General features: G+C 35.7%; 1 protein-coding gene across 1 annotated transcript; it reads right to left on the reverse strand.

Moving 5' to 3' along the window:
• Positions 1 to 1,014: 1,014 nt before the first annotated feature.
• Positions 1,015 to 4,554, reverse strand: LOC128675931 (cytochrome P450 6B6-like). Its single transcript, XM_053755749.2, has 3 exons — positions 3,305 to 4,554; positions 2,926 to 3,169; positions 1,015 to 2,355 (listed from the first exon to the last, which is right to left on the reverse strand). The coding sequence occupies exons 1-3, from the start codon at positions 4,418 to 4,420 to the stop codon at positions 2,183 to 2,185; spliced, it is 1,533 nt and encodes a 510-aa protein (XP_053611724.1). The 5' UTR covers positions 4,421 to 4,554; the 3' UTR covers positions 1,015 to 2,182.
• Between the last annotated feature and the right edge of the window lie 15,345 nt (positions 4,555 to 19,899).

Here is a 19,899-nt window from a genome sequence, read left to right on the forward strand (position 1 = left end):
GAGAAGTTCGTCTACAGCTGTCTACAATTACTTCGTTACATGAGTGAGGAGCAATGATTTTCATTCATTCAACTACTTAAAGTTTTCAGTTTTGTAGGTCAGTCTATTGTAGGTACTACCTTAGGTAAGACTAGCTTTTACCGCGTTTAAATTCGGTTCTTAAAAGGAATCGAAGTGAAATCTCAGTTATTCTTTTATCGCGTATTCTAAGGCGTATACTGGTAAACTTTATTTGTCACTATGATTCAAATTCGTATTTTTGTCATCTTTAGTTGAATTCCCGCTATGATATCCCTTTCGTGTCTCGTTCCGAAATTTATCCTGTCCCGTTAAATTGTCCAATGTATTTTCCCGCATCGTGCCCCATCCCATTTCCCGCTACGTGGCCCACTCCTTTATTCCTTCGGTCGCCAATATAAAAAGACCTGAAAGTCACTCTGGGGTCTGCATCAGGTGTTCTAGATCTTCGATTTTTCTACCTTAACAGCAAATGGTCATCAGACTGACCAATTTTTGTTAAGTCGTCGTTTCTATATTTCCTGTAGTTTAGCTGGATCACCATGGGACTGCATCAGGTATTAAGATCTTCGATGTTTATACCTCAACAGAATATGATTATCAGACTGAACATTTTTTGTCAAGTCGTCATTTCTATATTTCCTATATAGCTAGACCATCACGGGTCTACATCAGGTGTTCCAGATTTTCGATTTTTATACCTCAATAGAAAATGCTCATCAGGCTGAACAACCTTTGTTGAAGCGTCATTTCTATATTTCCTTTAGTTTAGCTGGGCTATCGGCTATGGGCTATCTATAAATGGAGAACTATCTCCATCAGGTGTTCCACTTATCAAAATCATTTATACCCTATATGTTGCCCAGGCTTAATAGCTATATAACAAAGAAAGTTTTTCTATTGTTTTATTATATGTATATTGATCATGATCATGATATCAGCACCACGTTGACTCAATTTATTGAAATGATGAAAAAAGAAATAAAATTTTTAATATTTTATGATGTTGTTTTATTAACAAAATAATATCACAAATGCTAAAAAACAAAAAAAAAGGTTTTCTGATTGCTTTTCTTGCACACACACATGGCACATACAAACATTTACGCGAATGTTTAAAATATTTATTTACAAAAGCAAGAACATATATATACAAAAATATTATATCTAAAACTACGATAGGTACTTTTACTATACTATGTAACAAGGAAAATATAATCACAAACCCCTTTTTACGTTAGAAATTAAAAGGAAGTTGCTCAAACAGGGGCTTACGTGATCCGCTTCACGACCTAAACTGAACTGCATCGCAAATTCGTACCATCGACTCAATTTTAGGTTCCTAATTTGAACTGAGTTGCATTGGAATCGTTCTGTAAATGTTGATGGTAGGCAGGCAGTTCTGCGTTGCGACCGTCATACGGCAGCTAAGTTCCAGTTGAAGGTCGCCAGAGGCTTCCTATGCAACAGATTACAGAAAGGTAATACTAGCATACTAGCAAAGCGCCTCTTATATTTTGTTGTGGAATGTAGAGAGGTAGATCTCGTGTTATATTTAAACAATATAGTACAGTCAACGGCACGTCGTTTTTCAACAAATCGGCACAAATTTACTTTTTAAATTCACGCGCGGTTGACTGTACTGAAACGTAAAGAAATGGGTAATGTAAAGTATCACAATTATTATGCTAACAGATATAATAATGACTGGATTTTATTTAAGACGAAGAAAACACAATACCTAATCACACTTTACTGTAAATGCAAAAGATTTAATGTATTTCATACCGCCTCTATCGGAAAGCGGATTTTCGTGAAATACCTACACATATCGACCGCAGCAAGTCAAACGATAAATAATAAATGAAATCACAACAAAACACAAGCACAATCTACGCTACAACTGACCTGAAAACTTTAGAAAGTCCAAAGAGTTCCTCACTCATAATCTTATATCAGTTTGCTAAGTTTTCGCACTTTGTAGGTACCTACTACTTATTTAGTGGACATAGATCAATGCACTTATTTATTTGTTAATATTGCACACTTTTATAAAGTATTTTAATTTTTAATCCACACTTAATATATAATAACTGTCTGTCTGTCTGTTCCGCTCTTACAGCTAAACCGCTTTGGTACTGGTCTTGTATAAAAAAACAGGCAATCATTTGACCCTCTCCTCGAACATGAGCGGGAGGCCATCCTTGACGACCTGCACGATGCCGCCGCGGGGGTCCACGGCCGGCCAGCGCTGCGTGGTGGGCGCTGGCTTCACTGTGAACCTGGCCATCACCGCCGCCAGCCCGGCCAGCGACTGCATGAGACCTAGCCGCTCGCCTGAAAGTTTTATTAAGTGTTTAGCAAACACCACTAACATTGTACTTTATTATCTGCCTTAGGTTTTGCCCACAATATGTATATTCTTTAAAATTTTTACCGTGGCTAGTTTTACTGAATTTACAGTGTTATTACTTTATTTATTTATTGCTCTAATTTATATTAAGACTGTGAACTTATTTGTGCTCCAAAGTAATAAATGAAAAAACAAATTGTAAACTACAGGGGCGCCGCCCACGGTGATATGTGTGCATACCAGCAGAAGACAATTTGACAAATACAAATAATATCAATTACATTGTAATTTTTTTTAATATTATAAAAGAAAAACATAGCTTATACTGAAAACTTTTTGACTAGTCGGCCTGCCCAATACAATGTTTATTACTATATAATATTTGTATATTGTATAGCCGTAAACACGCCTCACGTTAGTACCTAGTCTTTACTGTTTTGAGTATATATTTTTTTTATCTCATTGACAAATTTTGATTCTGTGCAAATATATTACTTTATATTCTCAAATTTCTTCGGGAATGAATCCACAAAAAGTTAATTTACAAAACTTACCAATGCATGTTCGCGGTCCGGCCCCAAAAGGAATGTATTCAAACTTGTTGCCATTGGTATCTTCCATAAACCGCTCCGGTCTGTACTCCTTCGGGTTGTCGAAGTACTGAGGGTCGGTCTGGATGGCCTGCAGCGGGATCGCTACTCGGATACCTTCGTCCAGGAAGATGCCCAATTCAGGGATCTCGCTCTTTGCCGTACACTCGCGGAGAAGGAACCCCAGAGACGGGAAGATACGCATACCCTGAAAGCGCAAATCTAATTAGCTCAAGATGGTGACATTTCTTTATAGCACTTAAAATCTCCGTGCAGTGTATTATTTAATAATAAAACAGTTTATAGCTAAAATATTTCACGTTAAATATTTAAAGTATCATACCTCTTTGAAAGCGCACTCCAAGTAAGTCATTTCTTTTATTGCATCGTAACACAATTTGTTATTATACTTGATTAATACTCGATCTACGTCATCTTGTACCTTCTTCTGCACTTCAGGATTGAAAGCGAGTTGGTGCAATGTGTAGCTGGTAGCAGACGAGGACGTCTCGAAGCCAGCGGCGAAGAACACGAACACTTGAGCAGCAATCAACGCCTCGTCCAGTTCCATAGATACCTTCTCAGGAATACCCTCAGCGTTCCTCTTCTCGATAGACTCTCCGACCATCAAACCTTTCTTTCTACATTCCAATAATAGGTCAATGAAATCATTTCTTCCCGAAGGCTCATAATTTCTCTGAGTCAAAATTTCATGAACGAGAGCATTTATTTCAACTTCTACTTTTCCGAGAATTTTCAGGTGTTTGAATAAATCTGGAAGTACTGTTTTTAGAACCATTTTTACAATTGTTGCAAAGTCAGGTTTAAATATCTTAGCGCCGAGTTTCCTAAAGGCGGAATCTTCATCATTGAGCGAGTCGGCATCCAGGCCGAAACCGCACGCGCCAATAAAGTCTGTAGTATAGCGCGCCATCAGGTCTCTCGCATCTATCGGTTTGTTGGCCGCTGCAGCGCTCAGTGCTCGAGACTGCAGTTTTTCAGCGCGCTCTACGATCAGCGGAAACATCGCTTTCAGTTTTCCGCTTGTGAAAGCCGGCGTCATACGCTGCCGCAACAACTTCCACAAATCACCGTCAACAAAGAATAAGTTCTTTACCATTGGCTCGATCGCATCTTTCCTAATATTTAAACCTCGGGAGTAAAAATTCGCAAAGTCTGTAACCAGCACGCGCTTCACGATTTCCAAATCTCTTACTACCAATACCGGCCTTTGGCCTTCAAAGTACAATCCGACTGCTTTCTCATTTGGGTATTTCCAATAAGCTTCCGTAAACATCTCTGTAATACTCATCTTCCCGGAAACAACTCGGAAGTTGCTCCCGAAGAACGGGATTGGCTTATAGTGTTTAATGCCTTTGTTAAGCCAATAGTTGTAAGTACTAGTACCAAATAGGTACACCGCGTAAATCACGATGACGGCTACTATTACAGTGATCATGTTTACAAAATACGACTAGAAAATTACGATGCACAAATGTTTGAGTCTGTTCAAAAACTCGTTATCTGTAGCACTTCACACAATTTAGGATAGACAAGCGTCGCTCGCGGTTGTCAGATCGAACTGACTTCACATTCGCCGGCCGTTTATTATATAGATGTTGACACTACAAGGTACGCGGTCGAAACTAGTTGCGACTCGCGGTCGTCGCTCGTGTGTCGTATCCATACTTAAATCAGTTTCAACTCAATATCGAACTGCTAATTGCAAGCTTCATAGTATTATACGCGTAAACCTCTTTTTGGCGGTTTTGGTATAAGTTTGTTAATATAGAACTTTATGATATTTAAGTATTATGTACGTTAGTCCCTGTCCGTCAATGAAACTGTTATCGGATACATGGTTTCGATTATTATATTTTACTGCCCGATTTATATGTACGTTTGTTATGAGTAGTCATAACAAACGTATACAAATAAATCTTATTATTTTGGTTATCTTGTTTGTCTGTAATTGTTAACGTAATTATTAATCATTCTCCACTCACAATGTAACATTTACAACAAAAAAGTAAATTTTTTTCTTTTCATTTACTTTATATTTATCAGTTCCCAATGAGATTTTAATTTCAATACTTTCTGATAATTTAAATTCAATAAAGATCCTAGAGATAACCTAGAAAAATCCTACAAATTACATAATATGATGATATCGTGTGATGGGATCCTGGAGGAATCGGAAATCGAAGGAATTTTATAGATAGTCTTATAGTCGATATTTTTATAGTAATTCATGAGGTGGAGCTGATGATGAAACCCTAAAATGACCTAAGTAGTTTCAATACGTTGTCATATGTGTTTGGGTAGGAATCATCATCATGGGGTGCTATCTTCGAGTTGAAGTTTGGAGGTCACCATACGGAAATCCTCACGGCTTTGCGCCGCTATTTTCAGTTGGTTGTATCTAAGTCCGGTCCAATACTTTATATCATCAAACCACTTTCGTCGAGGTAGGAATGTTCCCGTCTAAACACTGAAAAGGATGATATAAATACCTTAGTACTTACAGTAAAAAAACTAACTTTCTAGAAAATTTCTAACACTCTAAATCGTGAATTAAAATCAATAAGTAGGTTTAGTCGAAAGATACAAAAATATATTGACATTTCAGCTTGAGTTGAAGTCGGTGCCAAGTTTATCAAGATTGCTTAATAGACTTAGCACCGACCTTTTATTGCAATGGATTCAGTCTTAGCGACATTGTATAACAAATATATCCTCACTCACATCCTAAAATTTTCATTTATATATCACTGGCACAGACCTCGTATATATTAACTTCAAGATTACTGGAAATAGTATTATTATAATTAAAACTTGACTGACTATTTTAATTAAGTAATGCTCATATACGCCAAAATATTGGATTGTAAAACGGATATGAAATACATTATTTTAGTTGATACATTTGTCCTTATCGCTCCTCGAATAATCCGGCGGAATCTAGTACGAAAAAATATCTACTTCGCTAGCTTTCGCATCTATTATCGCCAGGATTTGTGATACGAGTAACTGAGTAATCTATCATATATCTAAGGATTGTGTTATACGAGTGCTTGTTATATCGACCATTCATAAGTTAATATTCCAATCACTCTGTTGTCATTCTTGTTGTCCTGGAGTTTTAGGGCTTTAAACCACGGCTTCGCCTGTGTTAACTTTCCGGGATGACAGGCATCCTATGTCCTTCTACATACTTCAAACTCCATTTAGGCAAAATTTCAAGAAGATTTGTTGAGTAGATAGAGCGTAAATAAACTAAATTTCACATTTATACATATTAGTTAATATTAGGATTGCTTCAGCGATGTGAATTTTGTTATCGTAATAATTCATTATCAATATTTACGAATTTTCTGTAAAAGTTTCGAGATAACATTTTTAAATCTCTTCGGCGTCGGTGCGCATGTCTAGACATAAAGACTTCATTTCTCAGGAATTGAACACAATTGTGCTTATATTTACAAAAAAATCTCATTAGACATGATATTTACATTATTGACAATATTCACACACATAAAAATCCCCCCCTACGATATCAATGCGCATTCGCGTGAATTAATTAAAGTCCGTTTAACAAAATCGGTAAATTTTGTGAGTATCGCTTTTTTCGCTAAATTGTAGGATACCTGCCGCCCAATTATTGGGAAACACGTTTCGATTTAATAAAGCAATTTAGAAAAAGGCCAATTTGCATGAGAACGAGGGAAGGGTTGTCTGTCTGTAGCCTCTGCGTCTGGCGACCGTCGTTTTGTAGAACTCGCAATGTACTTATATATTACTAGCGGACCGTACCGGCGTCGCTCGACTGAAAACATATTGAAGTATCCACCTGAACCTTCCCCAAGAATCACACTATCTGTTGGTAAATACCGCATGAAAATCCGTGCATTACTTTTTGAGTTTATCACGAACAAACAGATAGATACAACAGAGGACTTCGTTTTATTTTTCCATAGAAACTATTGATGTATCTCCCACTAATAAAGCAGCGTTCGTAACGAAAACTTTCATTTGAACATTTGTTCGCCGACTTACTTTACAAATTCATATTCCATGGAAAGTCCTGGTTATTTTATGAAATAATATATAGCCTATGTCCATCCTAACATTCCATTCTACATATTGGAGAAAGACATTTTGAAATCGATACAGTAGTTCCGCAGATTACCTCATACATATAAATGAGTTTATAACACTTCCCCTTTATAATATTAGTTAGGATAAGGAAAATGATATTAGATTTACAAATCAGCATTAAAACGAATTGGAAAATAAAAATACTAATTAAGTGGAATTGATTGATATCTTTGTAATTACTATGTAGTAATAAGTATGTGAGATTGCAAATTCATGAATCATTAGATAATATTACGATCAAGGTACTGTTATAATTCCAAAGGAGTCTCAATCAGCCCATTACTAATATTATTTCGTTTTTATCAGTCAATAATTTGATAAATTTTAATCAGGTTGAAATGCTTCCTCCATTTGTGACTCATGCGTCTGTCTAATAAATTAAAATGTCTGCATTCATGGGACTTCATACGAAACGATATATTTTAATTGATATTATATTCTGTAATTGGTAAAACTATAATAGTCATGCAGAGCACTGTATCGAGCTAGTTGTAACTCGAACGAGTCATTTCTCAAAGCAGATAGTGTTCTGTGGGAACAATTCGAGTTGGCACGAGCCGTGACGTCACAGGGCCGTCGATTCTCGTCGTGAGTCTAAATTGATCTCTCCCCACACCCCCCATTTCATTGCGCATACATAGGGTCATATATTGACTTCTTTGTATATCATAAAAGTTTCTCATGGTAATACATTATATGTATAAATGTACGTTCATACATGATGCTGCGTGCCCCCAGATAAAAATAGCTGTATGGCGTTAAATCCACCATTTTATAATTTCGTGCAATAAAGTTTAAATAAAATTAGCTTACAAATTAAATTATTGTATCAGGTTCGAGTCGATCAAGTTGGTATGTATTTGTTTTCTCCTGTGTAATTTTTGTATTCAAATAATAGTAGATATAGTCCAGATTTTTTTTCTGTCGCCCAGCGTGTGACCTGTAAAGGGAAAAAAACCACAGAAACAGCTGTTTTCGAGCAGCTGTTTTAAAGTAAACGCCGCCCTGCCCCCCGCATACCTGCCCCCACACTCCGCGCAGCGCAGCTCACATTCCCCCGAGAACCTTATTGGAAACCTATCTCACTTCAAATCTAGACACAGGAACTTTTCAACTTCACTCTGACCTTTCCTGTTCTGAACATCCAATTTTATTATTTAAGGTTCCATGGCCACAAATTTAATTGGTAAAATGTTTTATGCTTTATCAATAATAAAATATTTAAGCATCTGAAGCAAGTGAAGTTTTTTATATAATAGTTGTTCGTCGCGAACCTCGTGAATACAATAAATTTTGATGAGATTTTACAAAATTGTGAATATATCGAAAACGACTTAACCGATTATGTGCGTGAGGCATCAAAATCGGTTAAGTCGTTTTCGATTTATCGAACTTAAAAATTCTATTGACAGATACTACATTCCTTTTTAATTTCATCAACATCAGACCAACAGTTCGAAAGTTATCGCGTTACAAACATACATACAATAAATGTATTTTTGCCCCAAGTTGATTTGAAGACTATTAATAAATGACTGGAAAATTCTACTGATTGGCATAATTTCATTTACTTATCCTTTCATCTCATTTTTCGTTAAATATTTTATATATAGTGAAAAATAGTCATAACTACAAATTGATTCAGGGTTAAGGCTAAATTTGATAGTGCGACGTAACACTGGTAATGTCCGTTACAGTATTTAGCCATGTCCTAAATGTACAATTACGTTATTTTTTATTTTGACAATACAAGTTATAAGCATGTTATAAACCATATAAGTATATTCTTATTTTATTTACCATTTTAAATAAAATCGACTCGGCTACATAAAAGACATATATATACTTAACTTCTAGATGCAATAAAATATACATTCGCTGACTGTTACTTAAACGTTTAAAAACTCTAATTGTCAATATCTCAAAACACCTTTTTCAATGTTACAGTCTGTATTACACACGGCAGCGCGTGCCGTGTTCAACAATATATAGGTACCTACATAAAATAATTTGGAGTGCGTATTTTTTAATTCCACGATATTTCAGAATCTATTCATCAAATTTATATGCTGTTAAGGACAAAATTTATCTTCATGAAATTATCTTGATGGTGAAATAACTTTTAATCATAAGGATTAATATAACTGTAGTAATAATTGTCAAAATGCACCTTTTAATTTACATTATCTTTTTACTTATAAAATGCCTTATAGTTACTTCATTATAAAAGATAGGTGTATAGTGTCGCGAACTTTTTTATGGATCTACTAAAAACCTATATTATTACTTATACTTGTAGTATACTATATGCATGTATAATCAACAATAGAGCCAGAGCACGCACGTAATAAGTGTCCATTGATTTGGTTGAAAACTAATTTATTTTAAAACAAATATATGCCTATAGCAATCCCGGATAATGTAACTTTCTTACTGTGAAAGAATTTTTTGAACACACACACACACACACAAACACACACACACACACACACACACCCACACACACACACACACATCAATATCATACATACATATATACAAACATGTATACATACAAAAATTATTATTTTTGCCCCAAGTACAATGTTAGATAATTAATTAAAGTTACTAATTAATATTAGAGTACCAATGCACGGAGAAGCTTTAAAATTATTGCAGTGCGTGCGCAGTGTGTTCAAAATAATTGTGGACTTGGATACTTTCATCATGCAGGATGTGATTGCGCGAGCCAGTATCTCACGATGTTGTTTTGGACTTCACACTTTGATACGAGATAATCAGCTCAGTCAATCGGGAAAGATTCCAAAGTCAACAATATCAAGTTTATGCCTTGTCATTATACTGCCAGGCGATGACTCTTATTTGAATAATATATATATATGATGAGATCATGTGTCTTGAGGAGGTTACAAAGGTATACTCGTACATAGATAGTTAGGATATCACTCTCTGCTCGCTAGCGCCATCTCATTTGTATCAGTTTAATTAAATTGCAAGAACTAAATAATGTCACACTAATTAAACTAGATCAAAAATATTATTAAATAATAATATTATTGTTTGCAATAATACAAAATGTATGTCAAAATTTATGACACGAATTTTGGTGGCCATCGTTTTCTGTATAGTGGCAACTGTGTATTATTGGACGATTTACTAAAAGCAAAAGGGATTATATTTTGATACAGAGCAATATTATAGTATAAGCGGTGCCTTTTCGCCTATTGATTCCAGTTTCTATATTTATATTATGTGGATCATTTTCTGTGGACCCTAGTTAGTAAATAGGTGGACTTGCTGAAGGTTTTATGTAATGGATTTGAGTGTTTCTAAAGTCTACACGTAACTTGTTCATTCAAAATGGGCCAGCATTAAGTCTTGATAAACATACTAGCTATATCGGGTCAATTTTACGCTTTGTTTTATTCAACACTTTTTTTTTCAATTTTCGTAAACCGTCATTTTTCTCATTGGGGATCGTCTAAATAATTTTATTTAATGACGATACATGGGTTATTAACTTGACACATCATGATTGTAAAACTTTATGCTGCGTGAACTTATAATTCATAAAATACAAAATTAAAGCAAAAACCGAGAATCAGAAATTAATTTTTAAAAATTGATTAAGTATCGAATCCTAAATTCAGAATATTGAAAAACAGCGCAAAATATAAATTGCGACATTAATTAGAAACCGTTCGATTGCGAGTCCGTAATTAAAACGACACATACGTAATAAAGGATTTATCAGGATTTGCCCTGGGAATGGGCTGAGCTCAATTAATAATAAAAATGTTGGCAAATTTTAAAATGTGAAAGCGAGCAAATGCTAATCCCGCCTTCCGCGACGACAAACCAAATGAGTTATTTGTGACACTTTAGGGTTAGGCAGTGACCACGGATAGAGGGAGGCATGTTGTGCTACGTGTTATTGACACCTATCATTCATCCAACTAGCTAATTTTTGGGGAATCGTGCTGGGTCCCAAATTAAATTTAATAGTAATATATCTCGCTTAACCTCATATGTTCCCGGTTTCATTCGGGGCTATAAGGCCGCTAAGTCCGTTTATCATCATCATCACCATACAATTTTAAAGATTCAGCTGTGCTTCTATAACCGGCCTACCTGTTATCATTCCACCGTCTAGTTGGGAATGTTATTTTGTTGCCTATCAGCTACTAAAGAATGTCGCCTCCAATATAAAGTGATTCTATTATATTTAGGCTACTATCAAGATTATTTTCACATGTCCAATATTTAGCAAATGCAAACCCTTCTTAAAAATTGTAATTTAAACCTATGTAATTTTATAAAGATCTATCTAACATCCTCACATGATGAGTTTTAAAAATATAATCTACTGATCGACAACATAATATCTCAACCGCCTTTTCCAGTTCTCACACCATATTTTCAATTTAGTCACGTCTCCTTATTTCTCTGATCTCACCTTGGAAGGCTTTTTGCTCATCGCTATCTCGTGCGGAGCGGTGCGGTGCAGTGCGGCGCGCTGCGATTTATGTGCCGGAAGGGTCGCGCCTATAATTACAGGGCTGATCGCACAAGTAATGTTGCCTCAGCCCCGCCGAGGGGGTCGGTTCATACCTAGCCATGCTTGACATATAACATTATTGTCACGGAATTTACAAAATAAATAAACGATATTTAGATATAAGAACTTGATAAGAAATGGATATTTTTATTTGACTTTTACGCGACGCTCTATAATAAGACAGACTTTATTCTTACGTTTCATCTACTTTAGTTAATTTAGTTTAGTTACCATCAAAACTATTTCAGATGTTAAATCGTGAAAGACTAATTAGGTACCTAAAATATAGTAGTAGTAGTATTTATTTCTGTAAACTTAATTTAAAGGTTGATATTAGGTACATAATGGTACATAAATGGTGCAGTTTGAGAATTTTTTAAGTTAGAATTCTAAGAAAATTTCGTAATCTATACAACTCGTACTCGACAAGGAATAACAACAAAACCGCGCCTAAGTTCAGAACTTCGTTTTGTGAATTCCCGCGACGTCGCGTACCTTTTGTTTTTATTGCCATTTCTCACAAACAAACTCTCATTAGCGTCTCAAAATGGGAAATGATCTCCGCCATGTTTACGTGAGAGCCCGAAACGTTGAATTTTTTTATTGTAATGCTATTCATTAGCTTCAGAAGCGCCTATAATAATGGTATTACCGAAATGGCGCATATAATTTTATCTATCGATGGTATTTTTGCGATCGGGGGATATTGCAGTCATTTGCTCGGCGCGCGCCGTCATCGCGCTCAATGGACGCAAATTGGCGCGCGATAATGACTGACCGCAGGCTTGTCTCACACTGCACGCCGAATACATCGCTCCATGTGGTGATAGATAGATAGGTGGTTACACTTCAGCGGGCTCATCCACGAGATGCTCAAAAGACATACTTACAGTAAATTATGATTTATCCATACGTTTTATTTTGTCAAATCAAACGTAAAATAAAAATAGTGGAAATCCGTTATGGTCGTCGAAGAAGACGGACCAGCAAACGGCTTGATGAGTATTTGTCCATCTAACCGATAAAAACTCCAACTTGTTAGACCTTTAATAAAAGTTACTATCGAGTAGTTTAATGTCTGCTATATTGAGTGTGCGCAGTGTTTAACTGACAATTGCGCGGTACATTTACCGCTGATGCGCCAGTTAAAACTACGTCATTTGTTACAGATCTTGATGCTGCCTGCATATCAACCGCCTAGGGCGACTACACAACGACACTTTAAATATAAGCAAAAAGTTACAGTAGGCGTAGAAGTCATGTGTGATGCCTTTAGTCGACTTAAATGAATAATATGAACAAAGTAATAAATATTGTGTAAACACATCAACTACACAATAACTTCAATTCCGTAACAAATAATATACGGGAAGCACGGCCGCTCTGTACGACGATTGCAAAGCTAAAAGCGTGTCAAGAACGTAACGGCTACTGAACAATATTTGAATTTGATAATCGTTCAACCGATTCATCAGTTCCGGTTGCAAAAACAAAGACAAACTGTAACATGTCAGTGTGACGTTGTGTTTCGAATTTAATCAGTTAACAAACTATAAATACTTGATCCTCAAGTACTCATTTAATTCATATCAAAGCATCCACTTTGATATGAATTAAATGTGTAAAACTTATTTACTACTTAACTTCTTTTCGAACATACACCTGTGTAAAAGGTCCGTAACAATATTAAAGAGACGCTATACATCACAGCTTAGCCGAGGAGAATAAAAATATGCACTTGAGACTCCGGAGAGTCATTGATAGCGTACTTAGTTATAATTTTATATTCCAATAAAAAATATAAAATTCTCCTCTAGTTGAAAAATAAAGCCCTTACTTTGTCATACAAACATGACTGTCTATTTTACAGCGTTGTTAAATTAAAGAAGAACCATTATCTGCATCTTTAGAAAAATCTTGAATCAACCCTAACCTCCATTATAATTACGGTGCATTAACTCTCTAATAAAAAAAATACGTATACATACCCTATAATTTAAATTGTCTCAAATAATTCGTACTTAATATATTTGACATTTCATAATGTGCTTTAAAATCGCAGTCACGTTTGGAAATTGGTTCGCAATCGAACGCGAGTGTAACTGCTAATTTCATACAGATCTCATTACTGATAGCAGTGTTAATGATATTCGCTGCAAATGGCGCGATGAGCGGGGCGAACAGCGGCGTGTCTATACAACAATATTATATTTATATCTATCATGCTGAACTTTACCCCTTGTAATAGCCCGATGGTTTAGTCCGATGGTCGATCTAATAAGTCCTTTTTGATGAACGAAACGTACACGCCTTCTAAGAACAAATATGGTAAAAATCGATCACATAAATGAATCAATGAATTAGTTAATACTTTTGGTTTGTCAGATCAAATTAATTAGAATGTTTAAGGAAATGCAAATTCTAAATAAGCTACAGTAGAAAATATACATTCTAAGGTACAAGTGTCCCGAGCTGATAAAATTACTGGCTATTTAATCCATTGACATTGTCATTTTAGTTTGAGCACGGTTCGCAAAAGGAGCTGTCGGATTACCATTACCTACCAAAACGGGGCGGGCCACGTACCGTGCTGACCCACGTCGTAGCGCTCGTAGCGGTAGTAGCTACATCGCTACGGCTACAGCTATCGGCTACGGGCGCGGGCGGGAAGCCGGCTTATTATTATTTTATTGCGCCGAGCACGGCACGATAACAACATTACTCCGCAATTATTACTAAACACTGTTTATTTTACACACGCATTCCTTGTTTTACAACTGTTTTGTTTGTTGAACAGTTATTTTTATTGACTACTCCGAAAATTTCGGTGAATCATTTAGTTTCGTATTGAATGATACCAAATGTTATATCATATTATAATGCAGTCGTGAAGTGTGTATGATGAAGTTTCGTAATTATAACATTATTTTTAAATATCTTACATGTATGCAATATTTTTATAGCCTGTATTTTGTGTCCCACTGCTGGGCAAGGGCTTCCTCTTCAGTCTTCCAAAGGTCTCTATCCTGAAGCATTTGTTGCCAAATACGCCGAAACCTGCCTGTGCCCATCTCTCTGGCGGCATTCCGCAAACATGCCCCGCCCAATTCCACTTGAGCCTTGCTGTCTTGGCGCCCACGTCAATAATCCGGGTTTTGGCACGTAAATCTGTATTTCTCACCCTATCAATTCTGCGAACACTTAGTATGCTGCGCTCCATTACCCATTGGCAGACCTTGAGTCTGAGCTTTTGATCCTTGGTCAGTGACCAAGTTTGTGCACCATAGGTAAGGATGGGCAGAATACACACATATCCGACGTCAATGCCCATCGTCTTCCATGAGATAACTAAGCTACCTTCTTAAATATCTCCTTAAGGCAGCTGGTAAACAATTGCGGAGTAAACCGGTCGCCCTGTTTCACTCCACGGTTTATATCAAATGCAGGTCCAGATTTTTGAAGTTTTAATGGAGCAGTGCTTATTGTAATGTATATTTTTCAATAGTTGAATGTACGTATCGGGAATATTCTGTTGTTTTAATGTAAATATATAATCATCTTTTAAGCAATCTTTCGATAGCGATAGCATTAGTAAAATCTATTTTATTTATAATATAATAATTAATACTAAGTAAAAGCCAGCAATGTCTAATGAGATCGCCCCACCGATAACAAACTGAACTGAAGTTAAATGGAATGGATCGCCGCCGGCGCTACTCCTGCGAAATACGAATCACAGACGACGCCATATTTTACGATTTCATTTCACGTTCAATTGTATCAACTGATTGTTTTCTCCCCCAAGTTTTTGCGATTTTGGCACCTCTGCCCCTACTAACGTTAAAATTTCAATTCTAATAACTGTGAGTCTTTTGTTGTTTTTATTAGAATTTTATTTACTCTAAAATGAGAGCCTTTACATATTTAGACTCAAAAGTCTTCACCTCTTCTTATTTTAATTATTTACAACATTATCTTCTCTATCTTATAGTATATATTCATACATTTTTATTGAATTTAACAGATCACATATAAATACAATAATAATAATTTAATAAAAAATATCACCCTGGACAGTACCCGCTCAAACGTACCTTCATCACACTGACCGCATTTCCTCTTTTCATAGCCACGGATATCCTTTGAACCAGTTACCAACCAGAGCGAATGTCAAGGCTACGTTCGCTTAAACGGCGCCCTATCTTACTCACAAACTCTTTTGCTACCACACACCAACCAAGGGCCAGCTGTAGCGATAGCTACTGGAACAAAATCATATTGTTGTGACAAAATGGAATATTTACTATGGTTTTGTCCAGCAGCCGCACGCGCAGCCCCAGCTTCACGGATTGTATAATTAATAAAGAACCCACTTAAGTGTTGATATACGTCACATCCGAAGGAACGTTCACAATTCTTAACGTCAGGTTTCAATTGATCCAGCATGGTGATATAATATTTTCGATGAACAAATTAATGCCTTGTCTGGCTGAAATAAACGCGAGTAATTACACACGTCTTCAAATTGAGTTTAGTTTTCAACATGACACACACTGTATCATTTATTTGCCATTTTATATGCTTTGAACATTTAATTGCTTTACGTCTAGACACGAAATCGGTTTTTTGTCGTGTGGACTCCAAATACTCGTATTTGCGAAACAAAAATTGTATGTTCAAATAATTTAATGTGAACGTAATCTACGGGATAAACCGGGGGATTCAGCCGAAAAAAGTGGATGTTATGTGAAAAAATATCATTTTCGTTCACGTCAGAAAGGATTCGAATGACGCCGCTGTCGACATATGATATAGCCGATAATGCCGCGCGAGAATGACGAAAACGGCACTTGAGATGCTGCTCGCTACTTACGTCTTATGTCCTGGCATTAGAGGTCATATTGCGGCAGATGGGTGTGCCCAGGATGTTGGTGATGGCTGTAATGTTTTAGCAAATGTACCGAACACAGTTCTCGGTCAAGCCTGGCTGATCCTATTACGATAGCGCGGGGAGCCGCAGCGATCCAACAGAACTATTTTGATGGCCCACTTGTTTAAATAATGTTTATAAATACTTCAGTATTTTTTGACATTGGTATAATGGCTTTATAAAAAAAAGAAAGCTCCATACTGAAGCGTCTTTTGAAACCATCCAAGCCTAATTAAAGTAGTTTGGATGTTATTAATTATGAACATTTTATACATAGAATGAAATTCATTAAGTATATATAACGCTAGCGGCTCGCTCCGGCTTCGCTCGGGTAAAATCATAATAAAAAGTACCCTATGTCACTTCTGAAGGTTTCGCCTGCCTGTGCCAAAGTTTGAATATATTCATTACAACAAAAAAATACAAAGATACAAATATTTCCTCTTCATAATATTAGTATTATCAATATATATATATATACTTCGAACTTACAAAAGGGGCAGAAAATAGTACTTCTTCTGAGTTCAACCAACTTCTGGTTTACTGCACAGAACTCTATACAACGACAACAGCAGCAATTTTACAATGAATTTGGTCAGTTTGATGTGCGATTGACTGTACTTCAGTCGAACTCTAGCAAGTCATGGTGCTCCTTTTATTTACTTATTTAAATATCTTTCTAAAACAATTTGTATGTATTGCAATTGTTGAAACAAGTATTTCTAGATAAGGTTTATGACAGTTATCTTTCTGACTTTTATATGCCTTGTTGAGATATAAAACAAATACAGTTTCACTTATCTTATCGATCCATATGTTATTATTAGATACGTATAATGATAACGTGTATTATACATATTTACCTCGATCTGTTAGGTTTAGATATTACCTCTAGCGTTAAATGTTAAACTAATGCAAGTTTTAATGCTAGTGATCTTCAGCAAATGATCTCCGATTTTGTGTTATTAGCATTTTTATCTCGTCTTGAATTGATAGTAACAAGACTAGAAACATTCGGTCGCGGCCTACGATTGGTTTAACACTCAAAATAACAAAAATTTTATCAAAAGCTTAGAGAAATTTTAATTCATACAAAGTATTTAAATCATGTAGTCTGAGTCGAGCTTATATTCCAACACCAACTGCAACACCAACTGGGATGTCTGCAACGTACCTAACGTTGCAGACATCCCTCGGGATCGTGTTCACTATCAACTCGACATAAATAAAGCCTGCGCAATGTGCGCGTCGCGAGCGTGTGTTGCAGAGGTTTCGACGCGCCGATTGCTTCGTAAATCAGCCGGGATTCTTCTGTTCCAGCCTACACCTCCGGTGGGTAATTCAACGTACCCTGTATAGGTACTATTCTGATCGCACGGGTAGGAAATATTTTATAGACACGTGACACAAAAAGAATGAAACGAAAAGCTGAACTCTCGACTTCTACCTACTTGATCCGAAATACTTAAGCAGTTCAATCTACGAATGTAAAATAAAAATTTTAGAAAATGTACATAACAACAACTAAATATCAGTAAAATATTAAAGGATACTCGTAAAAAAGTAGGTTATTTTTCCTTTAGTTACCTAAATGAAAAATAATGCGCTTCGATGCTTAAAGGCTGAAAGCTCAAATTAGAGAGAGAAAGACTACAGACGACAAGAGCTATGGACTTATATTTATCGTCTTAAAAAACTTTTGATATCATTAAAAAATCGATTGAAATAAATGTTGTGTTGTGAAAAGTGTACTTTACTTTTATTACGATAACAATCAAATTTACAATAGACTTTGCAAAGAATCGATTGTTTCCTATATAATTACTAATTACCAAGAAAAAAATAAATATACCTATAGTTACTTTGAAAATAACTTCAAAATACCGGTCATAAAATAAAAATAAGATTGAACTAAAAAGAGAAACACTTTCCGGTGGGATTCGAAACCTAGCCTAGGTTTTTAGCCTCGAATTAACCAGGTATGTTTGTAAACAACCCAAATTCAAACACTATTTATCTTTTAACAATGCTGGAGAAAATATCTATATTATGTCATAATAGAAAATAAAATTCCTTTGTTATTACGTAGTCACTTTCAAAGACAAAATGGTCGTAAGAGCCTTACAAAGTAAAAGCGCTTAGGACCTTTGTGCCAACTCCGCCGTCTACACGCCGTTATCAAAATATTTTCAAAAATGGCTCGACTATCGATTTTCACATGTACCTATATCGAACCTGCTCCCAAAATTTCACGGGAATAAGTTGGTAAATGCAACCTCAGAGGAGAACACACAGAAATACGAAAGCATTTATGTCTATCTGCCAGCGGGCGTGGTGACCGCTTCGCCACGGTTACAAAAATACCCAGAATTATAAAAGAGTTTTCTGTTAACTAATTTATACTAGAACCTTTGGATTTAACTTCGTGGGTATATACGATGTGGATATAACTAACAGATAATGCTACTCAACTTTTTGGCATCTATGTTATTTCCATCGTAAAATTATTTAGCTTCACTTAAATTGGTATGAGTTATTGTCGAAATTATTTTAGTCGGTTTAACTACTATGTCTATTAATTGAAAGACTTTTAATATAATTCAGCAGTTAGTAATATTGGCAGCGATGTTGATACAACGTGGTGTAATTATATGATGTTAATTAAAATATTGAACGCGTTATCAATATATCTATATATCGATAACGCGTATCTAGCTCACTCACACCATTTCTGGAATTATTTGCCTACTATCAATAATTATGGACCCTGTTTGTTTGATATTTGGCTGTTTGTTAATCAATCATCTAAACCAGGGTTGCTCGGCATCAACCAAGGGTACAATTGATCCGGGGCTACTACTGAATAAATGATTTCAATAATATTTTGTGCCTGCTCTTATCTCAAATCTACAGTTGGAGGAATTCCACGCCAAAATATAAACAGCTCATTCCAATAAAAGCGACATCTTTATAAGCAAAGCTTTCTAAGTTTTTAACGATGTTTTTTGAAGTTTATAAACTATTGAATATAACATTGGCAAATATAATATTGGCGAAGATCAGGTTGGTATTTAGTTATTCATAGAAAACCATGTTTTTTTTTTCTAAAGATAACAAAGCTCGAGAGTCCATCAGCATCCCTCAGCGTATAATACAAAGGCACCAAGGGGCATACACTGTCAAACACTCTTATTTATATTTAAACACATTTGTACTATGAAATATAAATATGTTATGTAATATAGAGACGCAACTTAAGAAAATATTACATGAATAGATTAATTATCCTTAT

The sequence above is a fragment of the Plodia interpunctella genome, chromosome 15, assembly GCF_027563975.2.
Source record: "Plodia interpunctella isolate USDA-ARS_2022_Savannah chromosome 15, ilPloInte3.2, whole genome shotgun sequence".
Lineage (NCBI taxonomy): Eukaryota > Metazoa > Arthropoda > Insecta > Lepidoptera > Pyralidae > Plodia > Plodia interpunctella.

Coding starts and splice junctions, on each gene's coding strand:
- LOC128675931 (XM_053755749.2), bottom strand. CDS start 4,420: ATGATCACTGTAATAGTAGCCGTCATCGTGATTTACGCGGTGTACCTA. Junction 3,170..3,304: donor TGGAGTGCGCTTTCAAAGAG/GTATGATACTTT, acceptor TTGCGCTTTCAG/GGTATGCGTATCTTCCCGTC. Junction 2,356..2,925: donor CGGACCGCGAACATGCATTG/GTAAGTTTTGTA, acceptor TAAAACTTTCAG/GCGAGCGGCTAGGTCTCATG.